Source organism: Sinohyriopsis cumingii, chromosome 4, assembly GCF_028554795.1.
Source record: "Sinohyriopsis cumingii isolate HCF-2022 chromosome 4, ASM2855479v2, whole genome shotgun sequence".
Lineage (NCBI taxonomy): Eukaryota > Metazoa > Mollusca > Bivalvia > Unionida > Unionidae > Sinohyriopsis > Sinohyriopsis cumingii.
Window position 1 is genome coordinate 78,277,824 of NC_142964.1, and position 18,145 is coordinate 78,295,968.

Consider the following 18,145-nt stretch of genomic DNA (forward strand, 5'->3'; position numbering starts at 1 on the left):
TATTTTATAATGTTGATTAAAATTTCCAGGTCCTATCTACCACTTTCAACGATAAAACAAATGATGTATCAAAGTTTCTGTTACCAATTTTGATTATGATTTTCATCAAGTTCAACAAATAGGGATCAATTTTAGGGGTATTTTCTGGTTTAAAAAATAGGATCCATTCCTGATATTGCATTATAAGCAAGTTCACAAGTTATCAGGACGCGTGTTATCGAGGGAGTGGTGTATATTTAAAACATTCACCCGTTTTTGACAAGAGTACTGTGAACATCACATTATGTGCCAGCCCCATGCTTATTAGTCCCCAACAGCAACTGGCTTTCCCATGGCCTAAGTGTAAGCGATCCACAAAGTTCGGAACAGGTCTGTGATTTAAAACTGTTGTTAATATGTTTGGAAACTATTTTTCCTCTTGCATTCACAGTACCTTATCCTCTGATCTTTTGAGCTCCAAATCATATTTTTTTTTCTTACCCAAAGTGCAAGCAATCCATGAAGTCTAATCAAGGCATGTGATGTATATTAAAACTACTGTAATATTATTGCACAAAAATTATTACTTCTTTCAGTGAGAGTGACCATGACATTTGACCATCTGTCCCCAAATCTGATACAGTTCCTCATTTAGGGCCATCACAAAGTTTGGTCCAGGTATGTAACGTGCAGCTAATGTTACTGTTCTGGGCCATTTTTCTTCTTGTAGTGACAGTGACCTTTACCTTTGACTTTTCGAACATCAAATTGATAGGTTTCTTCCTTACTGAGGTGAAAGCCACCGACAAAGTTTAGCAACTGTTGATGGTGGACAACTCAGGTTATTGAGCATAAGCAATATTGGTAATAGACAAATGGACAGACAACATTATAACATTTATATTAAACATTATAGCACATACATAAAAATGGAGTGGAGAATTTCTTCCAATAATTCTCAGTTTTAGAATTGATAAAAAAATGTATAAAATGTATTTGAATTTTGTTATCAATCATTCAGAAACCAAACTGATGGCCATAGACTGGCCTGGTCAGACAATAGTTAACTTAAACCAGTCTTCCAACAGTTATTCATTATCATCCAGGTCATGTACTGAAATTTCACAGCTTTCCGATGATGAATTGTTTTAATCGTATCACCTGATGTTCAATACAGCTGTACAATACAATTTTTAAAAAAATAATCCACATTGTGACAAAGTTCATAATATGTTCCAGGTTTCCAAGAAACCCATGGAGAAAAAAACTGCAAGACAAGCACATGCAGTTGTTTTCACAAAATTCTCTTATATACCACATTTAGTATTGTATAAAAAAAATTCAGTAACTTGAACAAAAATTGCAGGAGCATAGAGATTTATAGATGACAACAAGTAATAACCTGTAACACATCCAATGCTACATATTTGACAGACAAAAAGAAACAAAAAGGAACAAGGTTATTCAGTATTTTACCATTAGAATAGCAGTAGACCCCAACATCCAATGAATGCTGAAGACATGAAGTCGATGTAACTTGCTTCCAACCTTTATTGGCACAGGCAAGGATGGAGATCTCTGTCCCAAAGCAACTTGGTTGTGACAGCACAACATCACCATCAGCCGGGGGAAAATTTCTTTACAAAAGATAGACAAAAGATAAAGAAATGACAGACAAATGATAGACAAAAGATAAAGAAATGATAGACAAATACTTAGATGCATAGTTTTAAGAATGTTTATTATCTTTCAAACAATATTTTGAGGATGAAACTTGTGGAAATAGATTAATATCTTAGATTAAAGTGTCCTTTTAACACATTAACCCCTGGAGGTTTTTGTCATTTTTGCCTGAAATTTGAGTAGGAAATACATTTTGAAAGCTATTTCTGAATACATCCTAATACATTAACTTCCAGGTGATTTTCAAATAACCTAATGCCTAGTTGTGTTAAAAACATCGTTTTGCATTGGCAATTTGGCTCGCGCATGAGCATAAGGGTACAAGTTGGAATTTCTTTTTTTGGCGGGGGGTAACGGACCCATTATTTTTCATATCAAGACAACTCTTTATTTCAAATGCCCATCTTATCCTACTTTTTGCAAAGGTTCATCTGTCTGTTTGCAGTTCATACCAGTCTGCCTTAGATCTGAGGCCAAAAAGTCTAAAATCTGGACACAAAATCGGATTCCAACCATGGGTGAATTTTGGGTGGAAAAAAATCGGGTCCAAAAAATGAGGATTTTCCCTCTGTATTTTGTAGTGCAACTAGAACTTCCAGATTATTTGGTATCATTGTAGAGCTACATCTGTCTACCTTTCTATAATACCACCCACTTTAGTGTATCGTACATGACCCTGATGCTACAGAGCTCAGCAGTAGGCTACTACCTGACCTGCCAAGTAATCTCATCAGCAGGGGTTAATGTGTTAAATAAAATGCAGATTACAATTGCCACATAACCCCTCCCTCTCTCTATCCATTTCCCACATCACACACTGTAATAGTACCAAAAATCATCGCTATGAAGACACACAGTCCTGCAAAGATTGTTTCATACATATCTCTCTCTCATACACAGACACATTCACTAATAAAACCATCATAATCATACTGCCAACATAACATACCATAACAGCTGCAAAGAAATACTGCATTCAATACACACTGACACAACGTTATCCTTCACACACACTCAACAACAACAATAACAACAACAAAATCTTTTAGAGTTCTTTTATTTTTTAATGTAGTTAAATTCATGAGGTTAATGTTTCTGCCACGGAACATAAATTTTATGTCAAACAGAAAAAGTATCTGTCTGCAATACACAAGTTTTTTTTAGTTATTAATCCAGGGTTCACAGCAGCAGAAAAAAATAAAATATAAGACTAAGTTGAGGTTTCATAATGGCATTATGGTCCCACTTACCTGCACAAAAATTATTAAACTCATTAAAATTACAACAATAGATCTGAAGTAAATATTCATAAATGAAAGCAACAAAAAATATGGGTCAAAATGAAGCTGCCAATGCACAAATACTGGTACCCAAGCATGAACTGTTCACACCATTCCATCATTAAAATTTTTATCTCTTTCAATTTTTCATCCAACAAAGTATCTAATTTTTCTAATTTCATCTCCCTTCTTTTTTTCAGTCCTTCACAAACTATTGAATTTTGCAATGCAAATGAATTCCCTCTTTATTTCTGCATAATCTCCAAATTCTTTAGCCGGCTTTCCTAGAGACACCAAAACCCATTGTAGACCATGCTTTTTCGCTTTTTATTGTTGTATTTTGGCATCCACACATTCTCTTTTCTTAGCCTTATCTCCTTCTTCAATTTTTTCTCTTCAAGTCATCCAGGTACATGTTGTAATAAGATCTGTTCTTAGTTCAAACAATTTTTCGATTCCCATGGATTTTCTTACTGCCTTTTCTGGAAGGCTGGTGTTTATCACCTTTAGCATGTGACTTTACAGCAGATTCACCATGCCGCCTTATGCTAAATGTCTTCCTGCACAAAGTGCATCTTGCCAAAAATATGCAAATTTCATCTTTGCCAATAAAAAAATATTCTTTTTTTGAAAGCCACAAGTTTTTTTGAAATATGTCTGACTAGCCATCATCAGCGCTAACAAGAATACTTAAGTGTCCTCTATATCTCATACCAAACATACCACTCCAAATAATGCTTCTTGCTTGAAATCACAATATTAACATTTATATTTGTTTTTAAAAATTTTACCATAATGCTTGTAAGCATCTTAAAATAAAGCAATCCCTGCAAGCTTCATCTTTGACAATCTAAAAATATTCTTTTTTGAAAGCCATGAGTTTTGGAAATGTGTCTGACTCACCATTGTCAGCAGTAGCACAAAAACTTTAGCATCTTCTTTATTGGAAGCTATCATTTAATTAACAATATCAAATGTACTATTCCAAATACTGCTTCTTGTTTGAAATCACTTTATGTATATTTAGATTCATCTAGCATAACACCTGTATGATACTTAAATAAAACAATCCATGACTGATTTTTAAAGCAAACATCAAGCATGGTTAAATTCTGATGCTAATTTATGGGTTTTTAGGCTAATAGCTACATTTTATGTTTTTCATTGTTTGTTAGGTTAGCTATGAACCCTGTTAACCATTCATTATTCATTACTTATGACTCAAGAACACGTCAAAAGAATCATGAACAAAATGAGACAAAAAATTTCCACTTATTGTTTACATTAGTAAAATTAGGTCAGCAAATATTGCAGTCATTATGATCTTTATCTGGTCTGATCTCATTATTTTTCATACATTTTCATACATGGACAGTACTCCAACATTATGTTTATTTTTATATATAATTAACTACTCTTGAAAAAGAATAATTATTTTAATTTTCCTGTGCAAAATAATTACATGAATGACAGCAAAACTAAAGTTAGACTTACAAATATGGTTCTCCTCCTGTGAAGTTTTTGTTGAATTGCTTACAAATGACCATTGCATCATTCTGTGTCCAGGTGTCATCACAGATTGTTCCTGACTGCCCATCCACATCTATTGAAACACGACCAAAGTTCTTTCCACCACCGACAAGGTTTATTACTGGCGCTAATCAAAAGGAAAGAAAACGCTTTTGATAATCATCAAAAACTGCATTATATCTGAGTAAAATGTAATTTGTGTATATTTTTAAGTCAGTCCTAAATCGTAAGTGTCATTGATATTTATCATCAGACCTCAAGTCCAAATCCCCTTTCTATATAAAGTTGTTCACTGTGCAAGAGCTATGAACAAAAATCTGCTTCTGTGGCATGAAGCAATATTTTCAGTAATGTTGAATGAATCCAGGTAAGTAGGGGGATCTATTTTTGTGTCACAGCAACCCAATGTTTGATGTACCCTAGTGACCCAGTTTTGATGCTATGCACCAGCACTGCAGATGTTTTCTGGCTAATGAAGTGAATAAGTACAGGAATTAGAACCTACACACTGTGAATTTTGAAGCAATTTTGAATTGCTGTCTCTAGATACGTATTGAAATGAAAGAACACAGTTATCATATAACCAGAAATATGGGTATACTGCGAATGTGCTAATGTGTGTGTGTGTATATATATGTGTGTGTGAATATATATATATATGTGTGTGTGTGTGTGTGTGTGTGTGTGTGTATATATATGTGTGTGTGTGTGTGTGTGTGTATATATATATATATATATATATATATATATATATATATATTCTGAAGCGTATATTACTCAGTAACAATAAACAATAATGGTCTTGATAAATTTTCTTCACAGCAAATAATTGCATGTAACTGGATTGGTGAGAATGCCTAGCTAGACCACTGATACAGACCACAAACAATATTATAATTTCTGCAAATATGAAATTGACACCTGCTGTGGTCATGTTTATGAGATGTCTCACACGTTTTCTCTGTCTGTCAACTCTTGTAGCAAGTGCAATACAATCAGTGACATGTGCCATAAAACCCACAATACCTGCATTAAATCCATGACATTGTCATGGATACAGATTTCTAGTGAACAACCAAATCTGCTGAAACTCCTTGTCTCTGGTGCCCATGCAAAACTGTAATCTTGAATGGCCAAATAGAAATCTAGGATGCATGTACTGAATGCAAAATCACAATGGCAGACACTGAACTAAAATGTGGCTTTGATATACCCCTAGACTTTCCAAAATTTATTATAAAGCAAATGACAAGAAAAAGAATCTCGCAACATTTGCATGTCATTTGGAAGGAACTTCTTTACAAAATCTCAACCAAATAAAACATTAGGGAGAACAATTATTATTGATCTGTAGTGGAACCTTAATGTTGAAGAAAAATACCAAAAGGCAAACTGTTCTTAAGCTCCATCAAGACCAAAAACATTTTGCCCACAAATTGTTAAAGAACTAGCTTTTCAAGGTTCAGCTAGACCTCATATTTTAGATAAATGCTTTTTATAGTTTTGCCCCCCACCCCACCCCAAGAATTACAGGATCAATTCTGAAGCAAACAGCTGAATCTGCTACACCCAATTATGACCACACGATAGAAAATATAACCTCAGTAGTAATTTATTAGGCTGTCATTGAAGTCTGAAAACCAATCAAAATGTAGATTGGAAAAACATATCATTAACTTTTTACAAAGGTTAAAAAAACATTCCAAAAATCCCCAATTACAATTTGGCAAGATTAAAAAGAACAAGCAGAATCAACATAAATACAATTATACTCTAACTATACCCACTGCTTGAACAGATAGATACAAATTTAATTTTTTAATTTTTTGCCCAAGAATGTCAAAAACTTGAATGTGGTCAACTTTTTCTGAAACTTGTTTATTAGCAGTTCCTGGTACATTGATGACATTACAATAATGCACCTTAGTATTGATGATCACACGTATCCAATATTGTATTTTAGAACTATTATAGGTTCATATACACTCTGCCTCACTAGACTGAATAAGTACAACCATAGGTGGGGGAATCAGGATGTTAATATGTGAAACACACCTGTGATCAGCCATCACACAAAATCTACTTTCAAAGTCATCATTTGTGAATAAAATGGATGGGCCCTAATGAAATATCCTATTTCACCTTTAAAATATCATGGGTTTGTCCTAGTCCATTGTGCAATATCAGCAGGTACATGTATGAAAACAGTATTAAACAAAATGAATCTATGCACCCAAACCTTTTTTGTACATTGCTGTAAAAGTTGTACTCACAAAAGATGCATAAACCTGAATTTCAAATTGCATTTTCTACAATTAACATGCATTTCACAACTCACATTTTGCAGACATACAAATTTTAAATTCTGGCTCTTAAATTTTTAACTAGGTTTTAATCACTTTCATTCTTCAAAGTAGTAAACTATAAAATATTCAACTCATCAAGTGCGAATCCCTGCAATTATAAGTATACTTTTGAGTTGCTAACAAAAGAATACAGCATTATGGTCTTGTTGTCAAGAGTTGGTCTATGGTATGTCCAAACATGTGTCTAGTATTTTAGGTCCACAGTTTCATGGGAAATTTGACACATACATGTCTACATGGAATGAATGTGCTACAAAGAGGTTGATACTGCACTGGCAGATCTGGGCCTGTGCAGTTTGTTAGGAGTAATCAGTAGAACAAACAGATAGACTCTGATCCGTAATGCACTATGATTAGGCAGATCAGGATCTCTGATGTCTGCAGTTGACTCAACTTATAAGTGAGTACATACAGTAACTGAGCAGTCCATGTAATCAAGTTCCAGACTGCTACAACATTTCATTTTCTTCTCATATTAACAGTTCATTCTTATTTACCCTATCCGCGTGGGTTCGAGTCTAGGATTCGCCCAATGTAGGTATGTGAGAAAGCTTGCCAGTAGCTTCTCATGGATTGGTGGTTCTTCTCAGGGTTTTCCCAGTTTCTTCCTCCACCATTAATACTGGCCACCATGCATAGTCAATCGTGTGCTGAAAAATGGCGTTAAACCCCACAATAACAACAACATTCTTATTTACCAGTTTACACTGCTTTAATTTCTTTTGAAGTAGGATTTCCTACACAAGTAATTCACAATTAGAGACAGCAAATACAATCGTTTTACCATTAAACTTTTCAAGCTTGGAAATACCTAATTATTCTCACAGATCAGTTCTTTGCATGCACTGTAAATTCCAAACCACACTTATCCTCAACAAATCTCAGTAAATATATCAGATTTGAAATTATCCCCACTGGGATATTCTACCTTACCTGAAACTTTGTAGCATAGGGCACCTGCACTGTAAGATGAATAACAAGCAGTGTCGACCCTTGTGCAGTTTTCAATTGAAACCTCTGTTCCTTTACAGTCAATTTCCCCAATTATGGTTGCAGTATTAGGTATTTTAGAATAGTACAATGGTACACCTCCTTTGTAATTGTTGCTCAAGGATTTGCAGAAAATGGTTGCATCAATTTCATTCCAGTAAAGTCCACATATATCTCCCCATATGCCATGATCATAGTAAAATACTCTTCCATAGTCAGATGTTGGCGAGGAACCTTGCAGTTTGAATCTGAAAGCTAGAAAATGTATTAACGAGGATTAGTACAACTATATAAATGCACAGCAGTGTGAAAATTGACGGGGAAAAAACAATTCACAGAAATTACTACACATAATGTCATATATTTTACTAAATATATATGCAGATAACATGTCTCTCAAATGATTATATTTGTTGATAAATTCCCTTAAATTTTGAGCAAACAAAGCAAGCCATCCAATATTAAGCTATTTTCAATGTTTTGAAAATTTTTACATTAAAATATCCTGCAAAGAACATCATTAAATTTGTGTAGTATATAAAATATTTTGTCTGTACCAAAAAAATAATGTCTAATAATTCTGTGTGAAATTTCTCAAAAGAAACCATATTTCCTCTTGCAGTCACAATGACCTAAACCTTCAATATTTTATCCATAAATCAACAGGTTTCTTCTTAACACATTAACCCCTGGGGCCGCGTTTATGTGGCAGAAGTAGTAGCCTACACAGGGCTCGAAATTAGCGGTAGTCGGCTAGCCCGAGGCTAGCAGATTTCCTGTCAGACTAGTAACTTTCATAATGTTAATAGTCCGATGGGCTAGTAAATTTCAGTTATCAATAGTCAGCATTTGTTTACACCATTCCCTAATAAAAACTGGACTTAGCAGGTGTTCTGTAGAATCAAAGCAGTGGCCATTGTAAACACAGTCATAAAATATTAGCATGAGAAGATGAAGTCAATTTCTGCCTTGGAAAGGTGCATTTCTATAACAAGAATCCATCCGAATTTGTGCATTTCACTTAACAGTGCCAATTATTGTCCCGGCATTAACAACGGAAGTTTGGTAATTGATCCTAATTAATCTGATAACGAATTAAATGACGTGGTATCACACTTTATTCACTCGACCACAGTAACAAACTACAAAGCGGTATACCACACAAAAGAACACAGCAAAAACTATTCAAAGAAATTAGTTTGCACGTTTTTTTCTTTTGTTTAAGGTACTTTTTCTTTTTTTTCCTCGCTACCCAAACGCTCCAACAGTCACAAACAGGAAACTTCATATTTTACATTTCCATCGAAATAATTATAAGAATTAGATCCAATTTATTACGATTACATTATTGACACATCCTTTCGATTCAACTACTTTTTCTATGATGATAAGAATAGTTTTTATATTTTTCCCTTAAAAGAATGAACAAATAATCGAATACACGTGGAGATATCCAAGCAGAATTTCAACAATATATTGAGGTTCAATTTAGGAACAATTACCAAACTTACGACTTATGATACCGTAATTGGAGCTGTTAAATACAACGCGCCGAGTGTCAGATGGCTTCGTTTGGTGGGAACACACCTTTTCCAAGCTGAAACTAACATATCTTCTCATGCTAATATTTTATAACAGTGTTTACAAAAGCCACTGCTTCGATCATCCAAACATCCGCTGAAGTTAAGTCTTTTTTAGGGAGAGGCCATTTAATTGTGGGAGGGAGCAAAGACACATGTTTTGAAACGTGTTTCTTGCTCTGACATTTTTTTATATAAAGGACAATGTGCCATTCCTTTTCTTGCTTTAAATAATTTGCATCAGCTATACTATAACATCTCGTATTTCAAAACAAGGCACAATTCCCTCCTTATAAGACAGGCAAAATGTGGCATTTGATAGAAGGTGTTCAGCCACTGGAAAAAATGCAAAAGTTGAATGAGAATGATGAGAAATAATTCTTATGATAGGGAAATGCATAATGGAAAATTTCAGATGAAACGGACAAAAGACAGGGAATGGCTGAATTATGATGACGAAAGGAACGTTATGTGGTGTAACTGGTGTATGCAATTCGCAAAAAAACAAACACACAGAAAACATCCAGTTTTGTTGCAGGTTGTTCGAGCTTTAAAACTGAACTGGTAAACTTACATGAAAGCTGTGTGACATTGTTTTGTGAACAGGACTAGTAAAGATTTGGCAGGACTAGTAAATTTCTCAATATACTAGTCCTTCTGGCTACAAAGAAATTTGTGTTAAATTTGAGCCCTGCTACTGCCAAGCACTGTAGCATCAAGGTCGTGTAAGATATACTAAAGTGGGTGGTATTACAGAAAGGTAAACAGATGTAGCTCTACAATGATACCAAATAATCTGGACTTTATAGTTGCACTACAAAACACAAAGGGAAAAACCTAATTTTCTGGACCCGTTTTTTTTTCCACCCAAAATTCCCCCGTGCTTGGAATCCGATTTTGTGTCCAGATTTTAGACTTTTTGGCCTCAGATCTAAGGCAGACTGGTCTGAACTGCACACAGACAGGTGAACCTCTGATTAAAGTAGGATAAGGTAGGCATTTGGAATAAAGTGTGGTCTCTGGTCATGCACAAGCAAAATAACCAATGGAAAATGATGTTTCTAACACAACTAGGCATTAGGCTAATGGAAAATCTCTTGGAAGTCGATGTATTAGAATGTATTCAGAAATAGCCCCCAAAATGTGTTTCCTACTCGCATTTAAGGCAAAAACAACAAAAACCTCCAGGGGTTAATGAGTTAACCATAACCATAAGTGCAAGGCATTCACAAAGTTTGGTCCTAATCTATGAAGAAGAATTAATATTATTGTATGAAGCCATTGTTTTTTTTTCTGACAGTGACCTTGACTATATTTATTCTTTCTGCAATAGTTATATTGACCTTTTACCTTTTGACTCCTAAATCAATAGGAATTCTTTTCTTCTGTAAGTGCCAGCCATCTGTTTGTCAATCTCTCTCCTCTCCCTCTCTCTCTCTGTATATACCGGCCAATGTAGGTATGTGAGTAAGCTTGCCAGTAGCTTCTCGTGGGTCGGTGGTTCTTTCCGGGGTTTACCCGGGTTCTTCCTCCACCATTAATACTGGCCACCATGTATAGCCTATCATGTGCTCAAAAATGGCATTAAACCCCACAACAATAACAACAACTCTCTGTATATACATACATACTACACATATATGGGTCAAAATTAAGACTTTTCTTCATCTGCAGGATCATCAAAATAAAAGGTTTCCTGATCCTGCCCATATTTCACTGACCCTCTTAAAAACAAACAAAAGTTAGTTTCAGTTTCTAATTCAAGCTTGATTACTCTTTAATATAAAATGAAAAAATGACTTTTTGTCAACAAGACTCATAAATGAAATATCCTGCACATTTTCAAATTTCTCCAAATACTCTGTGCAGAAAGTGCACAACATTACAGCCTCTCCAATATAATACTTCAGCCATTTGTGTCCACATTGACCTTTCATTTGGGAGAGAAAATCATTTAAATAATTTAGTAAAATCAGCAAGAACTGGCAAGTGCTAAAAGACAAAAGGCCATCCTATATGCTCTTGTGGTCTATGAACAGTAGAGATAAGAATACACTCTGCCTTATGGTGGACATATAAGAACAAACCTGCTGTATCACTGTGACCCTGACCCCACAGAATGAACTGCCTTGGTTTTTGAATTATTCATCCCAGGTATGAACAAAACCCATCAATGGGTTTAGGAAATACAACCAAACTTAAAGAAACACTTACCTTGACCCATGAGAAAAGGGCTCATCAGTGTGCCACAAAATAAATTTTATTATTTTCATAATAATGTATCCCAAGTATAAACTAAACTCGTTAAGTGATTTAGGAAATACGAGCAAATTAAAAAGCTTTAATGAAAACCTAAGCCTATTTTCCATTAATGTGACCTTGACCCAAGGTAAAGGACTAATGAATTGTCCTAATTTCATAATATTTCATTCCTGTTATGAACAAAAACCCATTACAGGCTTATGGAAATACAAGTAAAGGAAAAAAATGCAAGCAAAACTTTAAAACACATTTTCTAAGGACTGTGACCATGACTACAATGTCAAATGGATAAATGATCATGTCAAAGAATGAATTGCCCTGACTTCATATTGATTCAAGTCAGGTATGCACAAAATCAATCAAGGAGTTTAGGAAGTATAAGAAAATGCAAAACTTCTTTGACCAAAACCTAAACACAAATTTTCTGTTACTGTGAATCTGACCCAAGACAAAGCGGCTAAAGACTTTTTTTACAGCATGAATAGTCTCAGCTTCATAATGGCTGAAGCTGGGTATTATGAGAATCCATTAAGGATTCTAAAATTACAAGCAAGTGAAAAAACCCTAAACAAAAACCTTAACGCATATTTTCATTGACCGACACTAGTCAATGAAACTGCCTTGGATTCAAACTAATTTACACAAGTATGAATAAAATCCACCATAGGGTTTATGGAGTAAGAAACAAATGAAAACACTTTAACCAAAACCTCGACATAAATTTTCTGTTGCTATGACCTTGACACAAGATAAAGAGGCTATAGTGAGTGTGTTGTAGCTTCGTAATAATTCAAGAAAATGTATCATGGGGCTAAGGAAAAAATGCAAACTGTATACAGTAAGCAAAAATTCACTGCTGATGACCAAAGTGACAGAAAAATTGCTTTTATGTCTCACTTCCCACTAATATAGGCTTCACAAAAATGAAAACACCAGACCTGGTAGGCAAATTTTTTTCAACAGACAACCATCAGAAACAATTTTCCCCACGAAGACTTTCAAATGATGTGCCCTCTGTTGGAGATTACATTAAGTAATGTGTCTGCATCTTAGGCACTATCCCAGTCTTTTTAGATTAATTGTTTTGCCCAAGAATACTTAAAATGTGTTCATAATGGCAAGTTTCCAGTTCATGTGAACATACGTTTTCATGCCCATTGACTATGCAATGAATTTCAGGGTTTTACATAAGCACCAGCTGAAATCACTCTTTTCTGCAGTCATGGCAGCTTGCACTTTTCATTCATTTTCTCTTTAACAGTTCCAGGGGTTAATGTGTTAACAGTTCCAGAATAAAACTGAAAACAATATGCTCTCTAGAAGCTTGCATTAGCAATGAAGAATACAATCATTAAAACTAATTACTAAGAAGCTTGCATTACCAATGAAAAATGCAATCATAAAACTAGTTAGGCAGAAGCTTGCATTAGCAATGAAGAATGCAATCATAAAACTAGTTAGGCAGAAGCTTGCATTAGCAATGAAAAATGCAATCATAAAACTAGTTAGGCAGAAGCTTGCATTAGCAATGAAGAATGCAATCATAAAACTAGTTAGGCAGAAGCTTGCATTAGCAATGAAAAATACAATCATAAAACTAGTTAGTTCAAAGCTTTCATTAGCAATGAAGAATGCAATCATAAAACTAGTTAGGCAAAAGCTTGCATTAACAATGAAAAATGCAATCATAAAGCTAGTTAATCGTAAGTTCCATGGCAAAAAAGTATTTTTCATCATTGATCTTCAGGTCAATTAGCTAATTTAGTCAATAAAATAGAAAACTTTTAATTAATTTTCTTGAGAGCAATGAAATATATTAATGTCAATCGCACTGAGTAGGACGCTAAAGTGCCTGTCACTTATGAATCTGGATCATCAACTTCCATTAATGAATGTAATGGGACTTTTAGCCTGCCAACCCCAACCCCCCCAAAAAAAGAAAGTTTGCATCCATGCAATTTCAATAAGTAGAACACAAATTTAATTTTTCTGAAATTGGATTTAACTGATTTAAAATATTTGGGGGAAATCTTATAGTACCACTCCTGCTCTTCATAAGAACATGAAATCAGAGACCCATTTTGGCTTGCTTCTGACCCCACTACTTACTTCCAGTGTAACAGCCCTACACTGAAAGATGCTGAACAATAATTTCAAAAGATGTAATCAGTATTAATTTTTTTAAAAAGCTTTTTGGCACTACTTTATTTTATTCATTGTTTGGTCAGAAAAGAAAAAATAAGCATTACTAATAAAAAGGAATACAATGAATGACACATTATATGTGACCCTGAGCCTGTGTTTAAAGGATCTCAATGCAGATACACTGTACTGTAAGGCATGGCAGACTCTGGTAATTACTGACCAACAGGTGACCTGGACTTTTGGTCAAGGCATGTGGTCTTGAATTGGATTTTCTGTGCAGAAACCATTTTTTCTCATTAGACTTACCATGACTGCTACCTCTGACATTTTGACCCAGAATACATAGGTTTCTTTATTGGCCTAAGTTCAAGCTACCCACAAAGCCTGGTTAAGAAACTTATGCTAGAACCTTTTTTATCTTAACAACAATGATTCTGACCTTTCAACTTTTGACTCCAAAATAAATAGAGCTCATCCATACCATAAGTTGTTGTTGTTGTTGTTGTTGGGTTTAAGCCATTTTTCAGCACACAATAGGCTATATATGGCGGCCAGTATTAATGGTGGAGGAAGAACCTGGGAAAACCCTGGAAAGAACCACCGACCCACAAGAAGCTACTGGCAAGCTTTCTCACATACCAACATTGGCCGAATCCAAGACTCAAACCCACACAGACAGAGGTGAGATGGCAGTGATCCATAACAGAGAGCGCTTTAGACCTCTCGGCCATTTGGGCCCCCCATACCATAAGTAAAGCCCTCCACTAACTCTGGTCAAAGTACATAGACTAGTCTAGAAATAAAGATACTATGCTAAAGCCCTTTTTCTTCTTTCAGTCACAGTAACCTGGACCTCCAACCTTTGACCCATCTTCTTTATCCCAAGTGCTAGATATCAACAAGGTTTTATAACTGCACATGGTGGAGGACAATGTTATTGTGTTGAAAAACTAGTACAAAAAAGAAGAATGGACACTGTGCATGACACTGCACACTGCATGTAAAAACTAAGAAGCGGAAGAAGTATGTTGGGTGATAATTTGAAGTCAAGAATATTCTTGTAATTTTACCTAGTTATTGGATCTTGCTCAAATAAGACTAGTTACTGCTGTCATGAGGAAGAGAAAGTGACCTACTTTTATGCTCTAGTTTATAATCACTAAATAAATTCTGTCAGACCCAGTATCATGTGTTCAACATACATGTATATCCAACTGATTTTACATGCCTTACATCAGGTGATTAAACTGGCTGCCAAAATCCTTTAATAAGCAAATTCTGCAAGTTTATTCCTATCTTGAATCATGTTCTACAAAGAGTTTTTTCCTGAATGCAGCCAAGAGTTCACATCAAAGAACTCTTAAATGTGCATGCCTAACAGAAGCCCTATCAATGTGTACAAAAAATTCTCATGTAACAATTGAATTCTGCAGCAACATGGGATTGAGACATTCTTAGCCAATAGAAAATGCTGTAACAATGAGCAAACATGACCTGCACACACAAAAAGCCAATCAGATGAACGTTCACAATTAAATGGGTACATCAGCATCATCGCAGATGAAATATCTTCAAAACGTAACACACTCTCAACCTAGACATGGAACAAATATGGAAGTCTATGACATCATATAACAAGTCTCTTGAGCACTGCCATGAAGTTCTGGTAATCCAAGATAAGATTGTTTCTTGTTTGTAAAAGCAGAGTGCTAAAATTATATCTCATATTCCTGAGTGATAATAAAGTTTTCAAGATGGATAGTGGCAACCATACTGTGGCAACCATATTGAATGGAAGTTTGATCATCACCAGTTTCATTTAGGACCAACCAGGCATCACTGAAAGTCTTATCGTCAAAACCCCATGTCAGTATGACCAACAATGCATAAGGAATTATCAGTAATGAGATTATGAAGATGAATGATCATCACAAGTTTCATTCAGGACCTAGTCATCATAAATAAAATGTTTTCCAGTCAAAGCCCAGCCACGTCAATATGACTTACCTTGTTGGAGAAATGCAAACAAATCAACATTTTCAATATTGCTGACATTTGGCCATATTGCAAGTCAGATTGGCATCAGTTTCATTTAGGACCAACTAAAATTTGCAGTAAGTCTAAATCCAACTGAAAAACTCAAGCTGATGTCACCATCATTTAAGAAGTAGTGATGTGGTTGCCATAATAGACCTGCAAGCAGCATCATGATAATTACCAGTAAGGTCTAACTAGACCTTCTTATGAACACATCTCTAAGGTTTCATTGCAATCCTCCAAGTTGTTTAGATGGAGAAACAATAACAAACTTTTGCTAACAAATGGATAACAGGCCATCCAAGACACAAGTCTGACCAATGGTCAGCAAAAATTAAAACTGTGGTGTACCTTTTATACATCTCGATAATTTTATACATCTACTCTTAATGCAAGAATTGTATACATCCACATGCAGCAAAACTTGTTACATATTATATTATTTACAGCGTTATAAAAGAAACCATTTTGATCTTAGAACCTACCTAATGATTCGGTCTGATTGTAGCAGGTAACGGATGCATAGTCATACTTGAACTGGCCACACCTTGACCGTCTGTTATAGCTGCAGCCATGAATGCTGCTCTCATTCCCTTTACAAGAAATATATGGTCTAACAAGATCTCCATAATAAGAACCAAATGCTCCGATCGGCAGCGTACTTCCATTCTTGTAACCTAGCTCACGGCACACCACTTGGGCATTAGTGTCATTAAATCCATCATCACAGAGGCCATCCCAGGACCCATTATTGTAGATCTCTACAATACCACTGCCAGCTAAAGCATTTCCCTGTGAAAGTCGCACTGAAAAATAATTTTTAAAATAACGTGCATGTTTATTTGCATCAAATGAAAAATGGGGTCCTTGTAAAAACTGTCAATGTCAGTATTTTTTTGTAGAAATTGGTTATTAAAACACTGAAGCAAACAACAGACATTCCTGGCATATCCAGAGTACAATTAACACAGATGCTGTTTATTGCTTACTGACCTTGCTTGAAAATTTTTTATCTTTTTAGCTTACAAGTTTATCTGATGCCTGAATAAATGTAGGTGTGGTGTAATTCATCTGTCACATGTAGGAATTGGTTGAAATGAAAAAAATCTGGACAGGTTTATCATATCAAAATATAAATGAAGTGCAATGAAAATGTATTTCCCCTGCCTGGTGCCTCCTTTAATTACCCTCTCCCACCAAACAAAAAAAACATTAACTTAGTCTATATTCCAAATAGTACTACCCAAACAAGACATTAATCTTCTTAACCCAATAATTAGGCTTGATGAAAACAGCTTTCCACTACTTTTTCCATCTTTATTTGTAAATATATTAGACATGTTGTACCAACACAATTTAAATTAATATATCAATTTTGCTAATACAGAATTTAAATACACCTTGGAAAGTTATTGTAATGAATCTAGTATAGATATTCATAACAATTAATGATGTATGTGTCAACATTATGAAAGTCCTTATTAATAAGAACTTCATTAGGAATCTTGTTTATGGTCTTCAAGCAACCAATTTATCAACATAAAACTAACTCTTTGGAAAGCATGCAGATCATCTCCATTCAATCAATGTTTATCAAGAAAACATATTCTAATCACAGCAATGAGCACAAGGGTGCAATTTGTAAATGCTATACAATAAGATATTGGATCTGGTTTATTAAAGATAAGGTTTTAAATTTTTTAAGAACACAAAAATGGAAATGTAAAAGCTATCTTTCATATATTTTTATTATATTATTTTTTGTTAAAAGGTGTTTTTAAGGGCTTTGAAAAATAATGATGGTATATATTCCATTGATAAAGCCAGCAATGATCCTGTTTTAAAATTCAAACACAGCTTTTCCTAGTTGTGTAATTCTTTTTTGAAAAGAAAAATCTAGAATTTAACAAGTGATATATTTTATTTAGTTTCCATGTTTTTGTGTATCCTTATGTAAATTCAAGGAGTTTTCATTAAACTCAAGGACTTTTCGAGTATAAAATATTTAAAAAGTTCATGGAGTTTTCAAGGTCACATCTTAAATTCATGGAATTTTCAAATTTTCTCCTTGAAGTTATATCTCTTTAACAATCTTAACAACAATGCATAAAAATCCGGTATGCTGCTTTGCTCAATAGGACTAGCTTTTGCGGTCAGGTACGGTAAAAGATACTACAGACTGGTTGCATCAGATTTGGACATACCAAGCCTATCAGTCTCTCAGATCTCTAATACATTTTATGGTCAGTCAAAAGATGTGATTGAAACAGGTGAACTTATGACAAATGGGGTG

At 34.7% G+C, this 18,145-nt stretch overlaps 1 protein-coding gene across 1 annotated transcript in view; it reads right to left on the minus strand.

Annotated features, from left to right (window-relative positions):
• Positions 1 to 18,145, minus strand: part of LOC149801503 (scavenger receptor cysteine-rich domain-containing protein DMBT1-like) — a 230,825-nt gene that overhangs the window by 144,748 nt on the left and 67,932 nt on the right. The window contains exons 7-10 of the mRNA XM_089955679.1: positions 16,338 to 16,658; positions 7,772 to 8,083; positions 4,437 to 4,599; positions 1,456 to 1,616 (exon numbers count right to left, since the gene is read on the minus strand). Of these exons, the coding sequence (XP_089811805.1) occupies positions 1,456 to 1,616; positions 4,437 to 4,599; positions 7,772 to 8,083; positions 16,338 to 16,658 (957 nt within the window). The remainder of the gene's footprint in view (positions 1 to 1,455; positions 1,617 to 4,436; positions 4,600 to 7,771; positions 8,084 to 16,337; positions 16,659 to 18,145) is intronic.